Here is a 17,697-nt window from a genome sequence, read left to right on the forward strand (position 1 = left end):
CTCCTTCCCCAGGACCCCCCAGACCCCCCACCTTATTCAGAGCCCCCAGATCCCCACTGCTCAGGCCCCCCAGACCCCCCTCCCTCGCTCAGAGCCCCCATTCCCCTCCTTGACCCCCGCCGCCCGTTGCCAGACGCCGGCCCGGCGCACGCTCCCAGCATGCCCCGCGGTGGCGTTGCCATGGCGGCGGGACGCGGCGCGGCCCGGGGGAGGCTGCATGGCGGGCGGCGGGGCAGTGGTGGAGCTGCGGGCTCTTTACCACTGGCTGGACGCCGTGCCGCTTTCCCGGCCGCGCAGGAACGTCGCCCGAGACTTCAGCGATGGAGGTGGGCCGGGGGGCCCTGGCAGGCCGGGCTGGGGAGGGGGGACAGGCCCGGGGCCGGGCCTCGGGGGCCCAGGGTGGGGGGCCTGGAGTGCTCGCTGCCCCCAGCCCCTCTCCGCCTCTCCTCCTGCAGTGCTGGCGGCCGAGGTGGTGAAGTTCTTCTTCCCCGCCATGGTGCAGCTGCACAGCTATGTGCCTGCCAGCTCCACGCCACAGAAACTCGCCAACTGGGGCCATCTCAACAGGTAACAGGGTGGGCAACCCCCTCCTGCTCCCACTCGCTGGGAGCACTGCCCCACAGCATGTCCCTGCTCGGCCTGGCTGGGGACCGGGCCAGCTGGGACACAGCTAAGGGTGCACCCCTCCCCCCTGCCTCCCTGCCCTCCTGGGTGCTCATTTGGCTGCTCTTTTAGGAAGGTGCTGAGTAAGCTGGAATTCTCCATCCCAGACGACGTGATCCTGCAGGTCGTGCGGTGCCAGCCGGGCGCCGTGGAGCAGGTGCTGCTCCTGCTGCAGCAAAAGATCAAGGAGAAGCAGAAGCAGAGCAAGGTGGTGCCTGGCCCAGGCCAGGTCAGAGGGGCCTGGGGGAATGGGGGGCACCCGGTGCACTGGGTCCTGCTTGTGGGTGCCATGGCTAAGGGGCTGGAGGGCGGAGAAGGCGAGTAGCCACCCCATGGAGAGGTCAGCATCATCAGAACAGGACCAGGGGGCCCAGGCTGAGCTCCAGACATCCTTGTGGGCATCGCTGTCCCCCTGTGCACCTCTGGCTCCTCATTGTGAGGGTCCCACTGCCGTCTCCCCATCTGCAGCTCCATGGGGAAGTGCAGGGGTGTGCTTGGAGGCAGGGGAGCCCCCCATGTGGGCAGAGGGGCACCCCACTGGGGAGCCATGCAGGCGGTGGGGCAGCCTCGCTCGGCAGCTGCAGATGGCAGCTGTGCATCGTCACGGGAAGCACCACAGCCCTGCTTGCTCCGCAGCCCTGACTTGGCCCAGGCAGCCCTTGAGTAGCCGCTGTGAGCCAGGGAGGAGAGGGGATGCCATCTCCATTACCATCCTTCCCCACCACCCATTGCTGTATCTCCTGCTCATGTGACACCCCTGAAGAGGAGCAGGGAGGGTGTCGGGGCTGCATTGGGCTTGGCAGGGTGCGCTGAGCGCTCAGCTCCAGGACGGGGCTGGCAGCAGCAGCTGCCTCCTCTCCTGCCCTCAGCAAACCCTCAGCCTGACTGTCCCAGAGGATAAGGAAGGTGCGGGGCCAGGGCAGGCTGGGCTGTCTCTGCCAGTGATGCTGGTGCTCAGGTCAGAGTTGGAATTTGCTGTGGGAAGGGCTGGGGCCATGGAGCAGGCAGGAATTCAAGCAGATGGATCCCAGCCCTGCCTTTGGCTGGAGCAAACCCCCCACCCCAATGCTCCCCAGGTCCTCGAGCCCCAGCACCGCTCAGAGAGGGCGGGCACGAGCAGCCGGGTGGGCTGGGTACCCTCAGCCCCTTCTCTTGGCACTGGGGCCCAGCCAGGTGCCCTCCCTGCCACAGGGGCTGCTTATGGACTCACCCACAGGGCAACACACGTCTCGTGGCCAGGCATGACAGGTGTTTTCCTGCCTCTCCATGCAGGAGCCGGGTGAACAAGCAGTGCTGGAAGATGTCAGCTACCTGGAGACAGGTAGGGCCGGTGCACAGCGTGTCGGGAAGGAGGGTCCCATCCTGGCCATGCTATGGGCTCCCAGGTCCAAACCCTGAACCATGACCTTTCCGGTCCCTGGGGGGGGGGCATGCACAGTCCTGCCTTGTGCTGCGGCACCCCAATAACGAGCCTGTCCAGAGGGTGTCCCCGTGGGGCGGGGGGAAGAGCAGGTGGGGCAGGTCAGGCACTAATTGCTGTGTTTTCCAGGCTACTCAAACACAAGGAGTGGTGCTGGAGAAGGCTGTGCCCAGAGGTCTCCCAGGGCTGCCAAGTAAGGGCTGCTGATTGTGCCTGCGGGGGACATGCCCTTCCTGGGGGCTTCTCGAGGGATGGGGCTGTGGGGGTCCCTGCAGGGGTCAGGGGAGCCCTGTGCCGCAGGGTCAGTGGTGTGCGGAGCAGGACGCGGAGGAGCTGTGTGTGTGTGTGTGTGTGTGTGCGCGTGCCCCGTGGGCTGTGAGCAACACTGCAGGGGGGGTCAGTTATTGTCCCAGTGTCTCCTCTTCTGATCCAGGGTGATGAAAAGCCACCATGGCGGTGCCCAGCCTCCCCTGGGCGACGCCGCCATCCGCCAGCAGCTGGCAGAGAGGGAGGAGGCCCTGCTTCTGGCACAGGAGACCATCCAGGTGAGCCCACCCTGTCCCCGTGGCAGCACTGAGACAGGGACAGGCTCCCTCTTGCCTCCCCAACCCTCCTGCCACAGTGGTGTACACAACAGCCCTAACAGTGCCATCAACCTCCTGGGCTGCCCCTGTCTCTGTACCTGGCTCTGGTGGCACCCTCGGGCACGGGGCAGCCCGGCGGTGGCTTTGCCATGGTCCAGCTGGCTGACGTCTGGCTCGGGCGCTCCTCTGGCTGCTCCCAGGCAGTGCTGTGCTCCAAAAAGGTCTAGTCAGACCAGGCTAGAAATGTGGCCCAGAAATGCAGTTCGGCCCCCGCAGCCATCATCCCCTTCTGCAGAAGAAGGGGTTTTGCTGCCATTTATCTGGTAAAAGCCATTGTAAAGCCTCTGCCTGCAGATCCCCCCGGGATGAAGAGCTTTCTCTTCCAATCCTTCCCCCCTGGCCCTGCCCTCCATCTCTGCGGCACACACCCACGTCAGGCACATCAATCCATGACTCCCAAATGTTCCCGAATCCCGTTCTTTCTGGTCAGTCTTCCAGTAACAAGGGTGATGCAAAAGGGGCATCGCAGCTGCACAGACCCTCCGCATGTGGCCGGCCGTGGCCTTGGGACTGTCTCAGAGCTGCAGACCAGGCTCCAGCCATCCCTTCCAGCGTTTTCTGCTGGAAAACATTTCCCTTTGAAAGAAGGGAAGGAATGCTGTGGGGCATCTCAGATGGGAAGAGTTGTCTCCGTGTCCTGGCACAGAGCTGGGAATCCCAGGCCATGTTTTGGGGGAGTGTTTTCTTGATGTGGGTTGTGGGAGCAGGAATCAGGACCCCAAATCCGGCGCTGGTGCTCACCAGCCTGGCTGATGCTGCTCAGCGACTCCAGCAGCCACATCAGCCTGGCCCTGAGTTCCCCGTCCCCCCATGCCCCCCATCCTCACCGCTGGCTGTCAGGCTGGTCCCAGCCCCCCACGGAGACTGGGGTGGACGGATGTGCCTCCCACTCCCCAAAACCGAGCTGAGGGGCTGTGGGGGACTCTGCTCAGATCCTGCAGCTGAAGATGGGGAGGCTGGAGCAGCTGGTGCACCTCAAGAACGTGCGGATAGATGACCTCAGCCGGCGCCTGCAGGATGCCCAGCGCCAACAGCGGTGAGCGGACCCTCGCCTGGCATTGCTCCCCACCACCTGCTCCACCTATTCCGCCCATGGGAGCTTCTGCTGAGCTGGAAGAGCTGTCCCAGCACCTCTCAGTTGCCCCAATTCCCAGGGTGGACTCTCAAGGACAAAAGCCAGGAGCGGAAAACGCAGATGCAGAAGCAGGGACCCCACGTCCACCTCAGGGACCACCCCAGTGCTCACTGGCGGGCAGCGCAGCAGCAGCAGTGCCATGGCACGGGCTCCGTGCAGACCTCCAGCCAGTGCCCGCCAACAGCACCCATCCTTCCTTTGCCTCGCACATCGGTAATTAAAAAGGCGGCTCATCAATTCGACACCTCCCTGTGAGGCTGCAGGGGTCCCACCTGCCCCGGCCTGGGGACTGCGTTGGAGGGTGGTTGGCAGCATGGGGACACCATGGGCTTCCCCAGGCCGAGGAGCCATGTGCTGGCAGAGGCTGGTATTTAATCCCTTACCCAAAGCTGTTTGGTTTTGTAATCTTGGAGAAAATCTGTGTCTTGAAACACAGACCTGCTGGTGGGGAGCCCCCGGCCTGGCACTGCCATGCACTGTTACCGCCATGCACTGTCACCCTGGGAATGTCGCCAGCAATGGGGAGATGCCTCGGGGGTGGCCCTGGGTATGACCTTCCCTGCACCAGGGTCACCTGCAGCCTTTTTAGAGAATAAATCCGTTTTTTCCAACGCCTGGGTGCAGTATGTCTTGGCGGAGGGATGAGCTGGGCTCCACGTGTCCCTTCCCATGGGGCTGAGCCGTGTGCGGTGTCACACGTGCAGGGGGTGAGGACACAGCTGGGGCTCCGGCAGCTCCCTGGGAATGAAGTGCCGGTGTTTGAAGCGTTCCAGCATCTGGAGGCCGTGGTTGAAGTTGGGGCTGCCGGGGGGGGTCAGCTTAGCCCCCAGGCTGTGCCGTGTCCCCTGTCCCTGCCTGCTCCCCATGCCACATGCCCGGCAGGGCTGAGTGAGCCCTGAGCCTGCTCCCCCACGGGGATGGCTCGTCCCTGTGCAGGGGGGCCGCTGCCTTTACCCTCCTCATTCCCAGGCAGGCGGACATGCTCTTTGGAAGGGAACCAGCGGCGTTTTCCTGGCAGGGGCGTGTCCCAGCTGTCTTTCCCACTCTCAGTGCCCCTGACAGCCAGCTCCATCCATCCCTGTGGTGCTTTGCTGTCCCCTCGGCGAGACATGGCCCTTCCCTGTGTTCTGTCCCACTGGCCAAGGGACACTCAGGCTCGGATGGGGACAACCAGAGCCTGGGAAATCCACCGGGTCAGGTGTGATGGGCACTGGCTGTCCGGAGCCTCGGGGTTGTCTCCGGGAGATGGGGTGGAATGGGGTTGGGTGGGATGAGGTGAGCCAGCCCTGCCCAGCCACCATGCCTGGGCCCCAGCTCAGTGCCCAGCTGCGCTTCAGCTTTCCTCATGGCCCAGGATAACCAGGAATCTGCTGGGGGAGATGTTGGCAACACCAAGCCAGTGCCATGGAGGAGACTGAGCTCTGGGCAGAGTCCGGCCCCGGCACGCCAAGGCATCGCTGCTGCCGTGGCCAGCATGGGCATAGCCACGGCCCCGCTCCCAGGGGCCTGCCCTGCCCAAACCCCTTTTGGCCATAATTTTGGCTGGATTGTTGTGTTTTTTTAATAACCTGAACACGAGGTTTTTGTCACCGGGGGTTTCCCAGCTGTTCCCCCACTTTTCTGCCTCTCGACGCCAGCGGAGGCTCCAGCCCGGCCTGAGGTGCCATCGCGCTGTCACGACTCCGAGACCGGGGTCCGAGCAGCAAAAATGGTCAGGAAATCACAGGTTGCTATGGCAACCGCTTCGCCCGAGGCTGCGGGGGATCGGGAGGGTGCCCGCCCCCCCCCTCCGCGGCGCTGCGCACCCCGCCGCCCGCACGCAACGCTCCCCAGCTGTGCGCGCCCGTCCCTTATTGGCTGCTCCAGCCCTTCGCCACGCCCCCCAGCGACAGTCCCGCCCCTTGGAGACGACACTACCCCGCTGGGCCGCTCGGGAGCCGCAGCTGATGGGCGTGATGAGAAGGCGTGGTTGCCGGAGGGAAGGACCAATGGGAAGGGCGGAGGGTGTGTCGGGCCAATAGCAGGGAGGAGGGCGTGTCCCGGTAGTGGGAAGAGGGGAGCGCGCCGGCGTCCGGGAGGTACCGGACGGGGGTGAGCGAGGGAGCGACGGGGACAGCGGGGACGGGGAGGGTCCCCCCCAGGCTTCCTCCTCCCCGGGGCGGTGGGGCCCCCTCCCTGCATTGCCCCGTCCTGGCACAGCCGCCCAGGTGGGGTCCCCGGTCTGCCGGTACCGGCGGGCTGGGGCAGGATGCTCGCCCGGGCCGGTCGTTGGCCCGTTGCGCAGAGAGGAGCACGGAGGCTACGGGCGCGTCCCCGCATCCCCTCTTGCAGCACCGGGATTGAGCCGGCGGAGGGGGGTGGATGATACCCACACCCACGCGTGACAGGCACCGGGGCCACGCGGGTGATGGCGGAGGCAGATTGGGGCCGCCCGGCGGGGCGGCATGCGGCAGCGCTGCCGCCTCCTCACTGCTGCGCACCCCCGGGAAGGGGCTCAGTGTGGAGATCCACCGCCTGGGATGCTGGCGTGGGGCTGTCGGTGGGGTCGCGGGGCTGCAGCTGCGCGGTCTTGACCCCCTCAAGGGCACAGGGAGCCCGTGGGCCCCGCGTTGGCCCCCACTGCGAGCCCAGTGTGGTGCCCACCCTGGTCCCCGAGCCCCCCGCCACCAGCCCCCTGCTTTGCTGCTGCTCCGGGGCAGCTTGTCCCTGCCCCAACCCCCAAAAAGCACCTCCCGTGGAGCCATGTCCCGTCCCGGGTTCTCCTCCCACCCTGCACTGCCTGTGGAAACGTTTCCGTGTCCCTCGCACATCTCTCGAGACATCCCCAAATCCTTGGCTTTTCGCTCCTGGATTTTCTCCGGATGGATCATCCTGTCTTCAGGCAGCAGCACTGTGGGGGGCCGTGGTGAGGGTCTGTCCCCCCTGGCCCCTTTGGCCGCCGGAGAGGCTCCCTGCCCTTTCAGCTCTGCTTTTTTTTAATCGTATTTTTCTCCAACGCTGGCGCGATTGATGCTTTTTCCATGAATTTCCCTGCCCTCGGCAGGCCGAGTTGCTGACGGGGCTGCTTCGGCACCTGCCTCCTGCTGCTGGATTCCTGGGGTGCTGGCAGTGGGACCAGATGCCCGGCAGTGGGACCAACCATGTTTGGGCTCCCAAGAGGCAGCAGAGCTGTTGAAGCCCCCCAGGGTGGGTAGATTTGAGCCTCAGCTTCCATCAAAGCAGTCTTTGAGGTGTCTGATCTGGAATCCCCAGGCAGGAGGTGGGGGCTGCAAGCCCTGTCACCCCCAGCCCGGCTCCAGTGGTTGCCCCTGCCTTGGTGGGGGGGTCAACGGCCACCCTGGGGCTAGGGGTGCTGGCGGGGGCCCCCCATTATCCTTCAGGGTGGCACTGTGGAGGCAGCGTCAGCCAGGCTGGAGAGCAGCTTTTCCCATGGGAGCCATGCTGGCAGCACCTGGGGAAAGGGGTCTGGGGGGGTCCAGGTTTGGAGTCCACGCTGTTGCTGGCAGCCTGTGAGGCTTCCCCAGCTCAGGGCTCAGTGTGGCGGCTGCTGGAGCCTTCGCGGGGGTGGGAAATGGGGTTACTGAGGCACAGGGCACTCGCTGCTCAGCACTGATAGCTGGGAGACGTGGTGGTCGTGTCCTGGGTGCGAATCCTTCGTATCCCGGACAGGTGCTGGCTGCGTCCCAGAGGGCTGGTGGAGCCGGGGCCGGCCGGCAGCCATCCTGCCGCTGCTCCCACCTGTGACGCCTTGGCATAGAGCTGGATGCAGGCCCTGGCACGCTGCCTGCCACTGCCGAAAGCCGGGCTGCCTGACACCTCTGAGCTAAAGGCAGGCTCCTCCCCGGCCAGTCTGTGCCAGAGCAGCTCCAGAGTCACAGCCGTACGGTGCTGTTGCATCCCCGGTGCTCATCTGGCCTCAGGACCCTCTGCAGCTCTGCCTGACCCTGCCTGTTCCTTCTGCAGCTCCGGTGGTCCCACAGGATGCCCACCCGCCTGTGCCTCTGAAGTTTCACCCAAGGACGACAACTGCTGTGGGGACACATGGCTACGGCTGGCAAGGGTGAGTCCTCGGGGTCCCCTCTTGCCTGCACCTCATGCCCTCCTGGGCTGCCTGCCCTGATCTGGGGCCACTCTCCAAGTTTGATGCTCCTTCCCAGCAAAGCTCCTCTGCCCGTGGCTGTGCCAGGGGTCCCTCTGCCCGCGGCCGGTGATGCCAGGGCTGCCTGGAGCTGCCTGCTCCGTGCCTGGGGAGCAGCTAAGCAGGTTGGAGGCTGCGGGGGACGAGAGGTGATGTTGCTGGTGTTTTTCTGCCGGGGGGGGCTCTGGTGGGGCGCTACGAACAGCCACGGTCCCTCCTCTGGTGATCAGCACAACCGGCGGCACCCCCTGCCCCACGCGAGGCTGCGGTGGGAGGCAATAGGTGTTGGGTGTTCTTGGGTGCTCCCGGACCCCGGCTGCCTCCCCGAAAGGCTCTGGCAGTGCTGGGCTCGGGGAGCCGGGCGTTTGCTGATGCCGAGAGGGGACCCCGAAAGGTCCATGGTGCGAGCGCCTGGCTCTCCGCCGCACCAAGACAAAGACCGAAGAGGCTCTTTGTGCTGCTGCTGGGCGTGATTTCATCTCCCTTTGTGCTCCCTGTCGCGGCTCCAGCCTCTGCGGCTCCTTCCCCGCTGCAGGTGAGTGGGGCTGTGGGATGACTCTGTGCCGGGGGCTTTCCTCCTGCCAGCGGTGAAGCCTCCTCCGGCTTCCCGATGGGATGAGAGCCAGGCGAGCGGTCCAGCGGTGGCAATGCCAAAGGACGGGCAGTTGCCTGTTTTGGGTTGCCTTGTTCCCAGCAGTGGTGGGGGACAGGGGCTGCAGGGTCCTTGGGGTGGGGGAGCTGTGTTCCAGGGGATCCCAGACCCCCCTATGCTTCCTTGCTTCCAGCCCTGCCTCCCTGGGGATGCTGGGACCCAGACACCCTCATTTTGGGGGGACACACATGGTGACTCTGAAGGTGGCATCTGCTTCCAAGGCTTCCCCTGCCATTGCCTGCCCTCCCACCTCCCTCCCCACAGCAGCGCCAACATGCCGACAGTGTGGCATGTCCCGGTGACCCTCCGGCCGTGGCTGTGGTGGGATGTGTGGGGACTTGAGATAAAACATGCCAGCTCTGGGTGATTTTTCTGCCCGCACCTGTCCTCACTGCCAGCTGTGTGCCAGACACAAAATTGCATTTTGCCCCTAATGAGATTTCCACACTGGCTGACTCAGGCAGGTCCTGCTTGGGCGGATGGGTGCCCCTGCCCCTTCCACCCTGCCTCACGCACCCGGGGCTGTAGAGGTGCCACTGTCACTCATCCGGGCTCTGCCCAGGCTTCTCCCCTCCTGCCAGGGCGGCGACCATCCCTGTTGGCACATCCTGAGCTGGGACCGGGGCACTGTGCCATGCAGCCTCTCAAGGTCACCAGGATGCGTACCAATGTGTTTTCTGGTCCCCAGGACAGCCGCCTGCAGTGCCCGGCTGCCACCTTTGCCTTCCTCTGGCCTTCCTCTCTCCCAAGGGTCTTCCCTGGCTGCCCAGGTGGATGGTGGCTCGGTGCCCTGCAGAGACGCTCATCTCTGGGCTCTGTGCCGGGCATCGGCTGTGCTGCCTCCAAGCACCATGGGATGAAGATGCGTATTTGGGATTTTCCCTGCCAATGTCTCGACAGCCGTCATGGCTCAGCTCCTCCGAGCCCGGCACTGGCACCAGGATGCCCGGTGGCAACCGTGGGCTGAGACCTTGCCTGTTGCCACAGCTCCCGGCCGGCGTACGGGATCCATGCGGGTCCCTGGGCTCGTCCTGCCCCGTGGCACCCGTAAAGGCTGGGAGGGGCTGGGGGCTGCTGGCGTTTCAGCGGGGAGGGTCCCCGTCTGCATCCTCTTCCTCACTGCAGCCACGTGTGGCCGAGTCGCTTGTTTTCCCCTGCGTGCAGGGAAGGGATTTCTGCCGAACTGTTCCAGCTGAACAATGCCGAGTTATTAAATCTCTGGCATTTTGAGCTGACCACCACACAAAGAGCCTTTTCCTTAAGGAGGCGGCAATCTGCTCCCGGCTGCTGCCAGATGGATGCGATCGGTGGCTGGACCAGGGGTTTCTTGATGTTCTGGGGGGGAGGAGGAGGAGGAAGAGGGAGAGGAGAGGCTGTTTTTTCTTGGAACCTCGCAGAGAACGTATCGCAAAGATGCGAGCGAAAAGGCACTGAGTGTTTGTGCCTCTGTGGGGGCTCCAGCTGGGAGCCCTGGTGTCCTTGGGCACATGCCTGGCCTTGCAGGGCCGTCACCTTTTGGGGTTCCCTCAGGCTTTGCTCCCCAACACGCAGCCCTGTGGAGCCCTGCCCGGTGCCTAGGATGTGTGGGAGCCCTTCCCTGGGGAAGCTGTCCTCCCTTCTCCCTTGTCCTTGTCTCCCCCATGCCCCCTTCCTGGCACAACCTGTGCCCCTGCTTGTCCCACTCCTCTGCGCTGAGAGAATCATAGGATCAAGCAAAAATGCTGCTGAGTACGGAGGAGGGATGCAACCCTCGCAGCCCCTCAGTGTGGGCTGGTGGCAGGTCCGTGCACTCCCCCCTGCCTGAAGGGTGGGCTCGCTGTGGCTGCCCGTCACCGGTGCCAACGTGCCCCCTCCCCAGCCTGTGGCACAGGGCATTTCTGAAATGAGAGGGAGGAAAGTGGGGAAGCCCCTCTGTGTCCGACAATGCTCCGGCCTCAGTCCATCCCAGGAGGGCTGCAGGGGGACATGTTGTTGGGGACGGAGAGGCTGGGGGTGACGCTCGGCTCTGTTCCCCCCTCCCCATGCAGGCAACAAGGCGAAGGGAGGGGGCGTGCGCTTTGCCCCCAGCCAGCCCGCCGAAGGGGCCCACGGCCATGTCCACTTCGACGAGAAGCTCCACGACTCGGCGGTGATGGTGACGCAGGAGAAGGACGGCAGCTTCCTCGTCAAGGTGGGAACCGGGAACTAGTGGGATACCGGTGCCCCCCTGGCCTGTCTCTGTGCCCGGCAGCGGGGCTGGATCTGTCCGGGGGGCCCTGTGGGGCGGGGGGACCCCCCAGTGCTGCCTGTTGCAATCCCCTGAGCTGCGGGGCTCCTGCCGCCTACAGCTCTGCCTGCTCCACGGAGGTTTCTGTCACTGCGTCTTCATTATGGATCCCAGATTTTGGGGTGTTTCTGGCCCCACCAGCTCCCTGGTGTACCCGGGAGCACCCCGAGAACTGGGTCCTTCCCCACAGCCGCTGTGATGGTGCAGGTGTGAACGTGGCACTTTTGCTCTGGATTCGCTCATTTATCACCCGACTCCCGCAGCTGCATCCAGGTGGGATGCAGGGACCCTCTGGAAATCAGGGTCCGGTGAGTTCACACGAGCAGCGGAACCCAGTCCTGGCGGGGGAGCTGGGGGATGCGCTGACCCTGCTGCGTCCCAGGTAGGGAGACACACGTGGCACTGCCTCTGCCCCCATTTTGGGGGGAACGTGGGACGATGTTACCATGGGTTCAGGCTTGACAGCAGCTCCCAAATTGGGGAGCCGGTGCTGGCGGCGGGGACAATGACCTGTCTTTAATGACACCTCGGATTTCATTTGGCAGGTTTGCAGACCCGAGTGTGGGCTCCTCATCCCATCCCACAGCTCCCCGTCCCACGGCTCCTTGCCCCACGGCATGGTTGAGCGCCGGCAGCACAGGCTTTGGTGCTGGCGCCCCATGGGCTTCAAGTGGCAGCAGGGTCTGGATGTGAGATGGGCACATTGGCAGTGATTCGGAGGTGCAGGTCACTGGTCCTCTGCCTAGAGCTGCTTCACCTGGCATGAAGCTGGTCCCCATCCCAACCTCCCCTTTGGAGACCCTTTTCTCCCAAGAACCCCCTGCCCTGGTGAGCGGCCCCGCTCTGGCACAGCGTGCTGCAGAGCAAGCCAAAACTCCCATTCAGCTCTGAGTCAGTTATTTGTCTCGGATGGATGACGGGTTATTGCCCTAAAAACGGCACTGAATCACTTAGCAATTGCCAGTCTGTGGGTGGTGGTTGTTAATTTTCCCACCCGTGCTGTGCAGCATGCTGCTGGCGCCCCGGCACTGCATGTGCCTCTCCGGGAACAGGGATGGGGAGGCGGCAGCTGCTGGCACAGCGGAACCAGCCCGGCACTACCAGCGGCTGGCGCCCAGCTCGGCGTGCTGGTGCCGCGCTGCTGCCTTCCCAAAGTGGCTTTTTCTGTGCGGGATGGAGCCGGGCCGTGCGCTGGAGGCAGCTGGCTCCAAAAGGGCTCTGGTTTTCATCACCACGGTGGATAAATGAGGTTTGAAGGTGCGTTCCTGGAAGCGTCGCGGTGTTTAGAGACCAGAAGCAGCAGCCAGAGGTGCCCGACGTGCTGGGAACATTGGCCTCTGCCCCTGCAGCGCCACAGTTTGCCCGGAACTGGTTATTTTTGCCATTTGCTTTGTGCAGCCAAAATAGACGCGTTTGTTACATTTTCCCAATTATTTAGTGTCGTGGTTTTTGGACTGAGGGTCGAGACAAGAACCGAGAGAGAGCATCCACCAACCATGGTCCCAGGCAAAACATGACTCAGGCTTTCTTCTTAAAACAAAACAATTTATTAACAGTTACTTAACGAGAGACACAAGGGAAGGAAACTGGTTACTTGAGAGGAGAAAGAGAAAACAAGGTCAGATCTTAAAACAACACATCCCCACCCCTATTTCCTTTCGTTCCTGGCTCTACCTCCTCACTGGCGGCGCAGGGGGACAGGGAATGGGGGAGTGCAGGTCAGTTCATCCATGTTGTTCACTGCCGCTCCTTTCTTAAAGGAGGAGGAGTCTTTACACCATTTTTCCCTTGCTTCAGTGGATCCCCTACTCACGAGGAAAAATATCCCCAAACTTTTCCACCGTAAGTCCTGCCCACAGGATTGCAATTCTTCCCCATGGATTGCACCAGTTTGAGCTTTACCAGTCTTGGCCTCTTAGGGAGCTGCTGCCACTCGCGTCGGCGTGGGTCGTCCCACGGATTCCAGATGCCTCCACGACCTCGTCGTGCATTCCATGCCCCATTATCAACAGTACCTCATCGTGCATCCCCTGCTCCACGACCTCTCCTGGGCTCAGGCATCTCTTCCCCGACGTGGGTTTCTCCACGGGCTGCGAGTGGGTCTCTGCTCTGCCGAGTACACCCTGGCTGCAGGGGGGCCGCCTGCCATCTCACACCGATTTGCAAGGGAAACCTCAGCTCCAGTACACCTCCTCCTGCTCCATCTGGACTGACCTGGTCGTTGTGGTTGTCTTCTCTTAGCTCTTAATCCTCTCTGAGGGAGCTCGGCCTGGCGGGCACCTCGGGAGCGAGGCGCTTCCCGAGTCCCCCATGCAGCTCCCCCGGCGCCATCTTGAGCACGTGGCGCCGGCCCGGGCCCGAGCGGCCGCCCGGCTGGGAGCGAGGGCAGTGCCCTCTTCCCCTCTCCTCACTCCTGAGCAAAAAGACCTTTTCCCGTCCCTTTGTCTCAACTTAAATAGGGCAATTCGCAGAGGCGCCGATTTGGCTCAACGCCCCCCCCCCCCCCCCCCCCCCCAGGGGCATGGGACTCAGATCTGGTGGCACAGGGAGCAAATCCCCTCCCCTGCCACCAGAACACCCCCTCCCCCATCAAACTATCACATTTAGGAAACAGCCCCCCACAGCTGCTGCCCCCCACCTGCGCGGATGCCCAATGCATGGTGGATCCCTGTCCCCGGGGTGGGACGTGGAGCAGGGATGGGATGGGACAGTGGTGGTGCGGGACCGGTGCCCACCAGAGTCACGGTGTGACCCCCCCCTGTGTCTCCCCACCCCCCCTCTTGCAGGTGGGATTCCTGAAGATCCTCCACAAGTATGAGATCATGTTCCTCCTGCCCCCGGTGCAGAGGCTGGGGGAGGACATCTGTGCTGTGCCCCTCCCCAGCCTCAACCTCCGAGTCATCAGCATCACCCCCCTGCCAGAAGGTAAGGCTCCCCTGTTGTTCCCCCGTGTCCCTCCCCGTTATCCTCCTGCAGCTGCTGTGCTTGGTCCCAGATCCTGGGAAGCAAAGGCTGAGCAGTGAGGGGGGCACTGCCTGGTCCAGGGGTGCTGCCAGCCCCTGACATACCCCAAGCGCCTGTGGGGGTGGCAGGGAGGGTGTCTGGCTCCCGTGGGGAGCACAACCCAGGTGCTGCCATGGGGCAGGAGGCAGCTGGCAGCCCCCCGGCCCCGGGTGTAACCCTCTGGCCGTCCAGGTTGAGCCCTTGCTGGTTCCAGGGGACGATTCCTAAAGCTTGGGGTGCCCAGAGCCCTCCAAGGAGCCCGCGGGGATGGTTTTTATTGCCGGGTTGTTTGTTGGATTTGGCCCTGGCAGTGGTGGGGTGGCTGGATCAGGCTGTGTCCCAGTGCCCATCCCTGCGGTGCTGCGTCGGAGGGCTTCACGTCATGGAGAAGGAATCCGTGTTTCCACCATGGCTCCCAGGAGACACCCGATCCCAACCCGTGCACTCAGAGAGTGGCATTTGTGGCATTTTAATCCAGGAACCTGCTGAACGGACTCCAGACGTGCTGGTGTTTGTAGCACTTGCTCCGTCCGCCCTTTGCCTGCGCCAAGGGTCTTCCTGGAGGGGAGGCTGGAGCCCGGGAGGTCACCTCTCTGCCTGTTCCCGTCTTCTTTCCTGATTCTCCAGTCGTAGAGGGAAGGAGAATAGTGTCCTGAAATGTGACAGCTGTGCTGTGTCTGCAGCAGCTCAGCACCATCTGAGCCTGCGCCGAGGACCAGGCGCGTGGCAGCCCCTGGCATCAGAGCCATGGATCCTGCTCAGTCCATCCCATCCCCACGGGTTTGGTTGCAGCCCACACCGTCGCTCCGTCCCTTACAGACCCGTGGCTCCATGGTTTATCCTGTGCTATCAGGAGGTTACGGACTCTTCTTGCCCAGAGAAGCTGTGGCTGTCCCATCCCTGGAAGTGTTCAAGGCCAAGTTGGATGAGGCTTGGAGCAACCTGGTGTAGTGGAGGGTGTCCCTGCCTATGGCAGGGGTGTTGGAACCAGATGATCTTTGAGGTCCCTTCCAACCCAAACCATTCCATGATTCTATCCCAAGGGAGTGTCCGTTGGCTGCCATTTCTTATGGGTTCAGACCAGGCTGGGAGGCGATGAGCAGCCAAGGGTTTGCAGAGCAGATCCCATGGGCCGGTGGGGATGGGGACAAGATAGGGACAGAGTTTGCTCCAGGAGGCACCAGGGTTGTGCACCAGTCCAGCTGTGCTCTGGGGTTGGTTTGCCACCGGCACATCCATGGGAGGAGGGAGCAGGAATGTGCGTGGCGGCTTAGGCGTGGCAGCCGGGACAGCCGAGCATCACCCTGGGCTCAATGGCAGCCGTCTTGGGGACACGGCACCCACTCTGAGGGCACAGCGGGCTGCCTAGCGCCTTGGGGCACCTGGGCTGGTCCCGTGCCAGCAGCTCCAGTTGACAAGCAGCTGGTGGATGCTCCTTCCCGCATCCCCATCCCCTCCGGCTCCCTGAGGCTGCGGCTCACCACCTCTCCCCGTGCCACCTCCCAGCAGCTGAGGGTGCTGGAGCGGGACTGTGGCTCTTCCTGCGCTGGCACTGGCCCAGCAAAGCACTTAAGCTTTGTTTGCTTGAAGCTCCCACGTCGGGCTGGCATGCCTGGCACGGGCTCCCAGGCTTTGGGGAAAGGAGTCCTTCAGGGACGCCAAGCGGCTCCGGTGGCACCTGGAGTAGCCTGGTGCCTCGCGGTGGTTCAGTGGTGTCTGTCCCCAAGGTCCTGGTGACAGCTGGGGCTCCCCTCAATGCTCTGCTTCCTGCATCCTTGGTTGTGGGCAGGAATGGAGGGAGCTTGTTGAGTTTGCCTGGCCATGGGCCAAATCCAGTCCCGGGGCCACTGAGCCCGAGCAGAGCACAGTGCCTGGCTCCCAGCTGTGGTGACGGCTGCGGCGGTGCCCGGCTCCTGGCTGCGGTGTGGCACAGACACAGGGGCAAAGTGGCCCTGGGTGAGTGTGGGCTGGAGAGAAGGGGCTCCCAGCACTTTGCTCCCTGCACACAGCCGGTGTTTCTGAGGCCCTGGAGCTGAGTGTTGTGGAGTCGACGGCTGCGTCCGTGCTGGAGCCCGGGTCATGCTCAGTGTGTTTTTATTTGTTTTCTCGGTGCTGGCGCAGCATCGCACTGCGCCAGGCATGGCAGGTGCCTCCCGTGAGCTCTGCGGGGGCTGCCCGGCCATGTGCTCGTGCCCCCTGCGCCGGGGTTTGACTGATGCCTTTCTGCGGCACTTTTAATTTTCTGCCTCTTTTTATTTTTACATTGCACTTTTTTTCCTCCAGGTCAAACCCAATGGCCTGTCTCTGTGCTGGGGGGTTCCAGCCTCGCCCCCTCTGAGCTGGGGGGCTCCAAGGAGGGTTTCCATGTCCCCTCTGCTCTGCGAGGAGGAAGACGCGGTGATTTTGGCACAGGAGTGCCCAGCTCATGGGGAGTGGTGGTGTTTCCCCATCCGGGGCACCGAGGTGCACGCAGCACCGTTTGGTGCAGTGGGACCATGTGAAGGGCTGGAGGGTCCAGGATGAGTGGCTCAGGGCATTGGGGGGTGCTCAGCACCATCCTGGCACTGGGATGAGCAGCGTCCTGCATCCCTCCAGAGCTTTACGTGCTTCGCCATGGCTCAGCGTCCTTGTCGCTGCCTTACAGGTGGGGAAACTGAGGCACGGGGCACCCGCTGCCAGGGTCTCTCTCTGTCCCCAGGTTACAGCATGAAGTGTGAGTACACGGCGCACAGGGAGGGGGTCCAGAAGGAGGAGATGGTCCTGACCAGCGAGGCCGGCGAAGGTGCCTGCGTCAAGGTGGTGGTCCAGGCCCGTGTCATGGGTAAGGGTCTGCCAGTGCGGGGGGGTCTCACACTGTTCCTCCCCTACACGGCTGGTAATGGGGAGTGCTGGCGGGCCTGACTGGAGACACTGCTTTGTGTGGTCCCCCCCACATCCCCCTGCCCCAGCTCCATCCCTCAGTTCAGCCGCCGCAGACATTCCCCACCTGGTGGGCACATATGAGAAATTGTCTAAACGGGATGACTTTCACCCCAAAACCTCCCAGCCCAGCGGGATGGGGCTGTGGGGCCTCCCCAGCAAAGGGGCATGGAGCGAGGCTGTGGTGGGGGGGCTAGGGGCACCCCCTGCCCCCCTCTCCTCCAGCCGGGGCTCATTTTCAGGCAGCACAACCGGCTTCTAATTACATTTTCCCCCCTCTCTCCCCTTGCTGCCTAATTGGGCTTTGTTAGTTAGAGCACCAGCTGCACCCCAAGGGCAGCGGTGACCGGGGGATGGGGTGCAGCATCCCTGCGTCTCCCAGCCCCCTGGGAGGCAGGATGAGCACCCCTAAGCCCCAAAATGCCCCAAAAGGGCTCTCAGAAAGGTGAAGCAATGCCCCCACCCCCGGGCCACCCGTGGCTGTACCCCATCCCCACTGTCCCCCCATGTCCCGCAGACCGGCACCATGGCACGCCGATGCTCCTGGATGGGGTGCGCTGTGTCGGTGCCGAGCTGGAGTACGACTCAGAGCAGAGTGACTGGCACGGCTTCGACTAGCCCCCCACCCCGACCCATCCTTGCCCCGTGTGGCTCCTGAGGACGAAGTTTAAATTTAAAATCAGAAGAAACCGAGCTGTCCCCCACACACCCACCCCGGGGCTCCACGGCCACCGTGAAGCTAGGGAGCAGCAACTGCCTCTCCCTCCCCAGCTGCCACACATGGGGTGCACCTGCTCTGGCGTGGGGTGCCCCAGGCGCAGGGGAGATGGGGTGTCCAAAATGCTGGAGCCCAGGCA

At 63.5% G+C, this 17,697-nt stretch overlaps 2 protein-coding genes across 2 annotated transcripts; both read left to right on the top strand.

The window, feature by feature from the left end:
- The first annotated feature begins 217 nt into the window (after positions 1–217).
- SPEF1 (sperm flagellar and cilia associated 1) lies at positions 218–3,952 on the top strand. Its single transcript, XM_086612194.1, has 7 exons — positions 218–326; positions 456–567; positions 736–892; positions 1,936–1,993; positions 2,243–2,276; positions 2,517–2,628; positions 3,660–3,952. Exons 1-7 carry the CDS (start codon positions 218–220, stop codon positions 3,765–3,767), a joined length of 690 nt encoding a protein of 229 aa, XP_086468320.1. The 3' UTR covers positions 3,768–3,952.
- Positions 3,953–5,924: 1,972 nt separating this feature from the next.
- Positions 5,925–17,458, top strand: ADISSP (adipose secreted signaling protein). The gene is made up of 6 exons (XM_086612195.1): positions 5,925–5,953; positions 7,826–7,922; positions 10,680–10,822; positions 13,705–13,843; positions 16,620–16,742; positions 17,358–17,458. The coding sequence occupies exons 2-6, from the start codon at positions 7,904–7,906 to the stop codon at positions 17,456–17,458; spliced, it is 525 nt and encodes a 174-aa protein (XP_086468321.1). The 5' UTR covers positions 5,925–5,953; positions 7,826–7,903.
- Positions 17,459–17,697: the final 239 nt, after the last annotated feature.

Source organism: Tauraco erythrolophus, chromosome 5, assembly GCF_009769465.1.
Source record: "Tauraco erythrolophus isolate bTauEry1 chromosome 5, bTauEry1.pri, whole genome shotgun sequence".
NCBI classification, from domain to species: Eukaryota; Metazoa; Chordata; class Aves; order Musophagiformes; family Musophagidae; genus Tauraco; species Tauraco erythrolophus.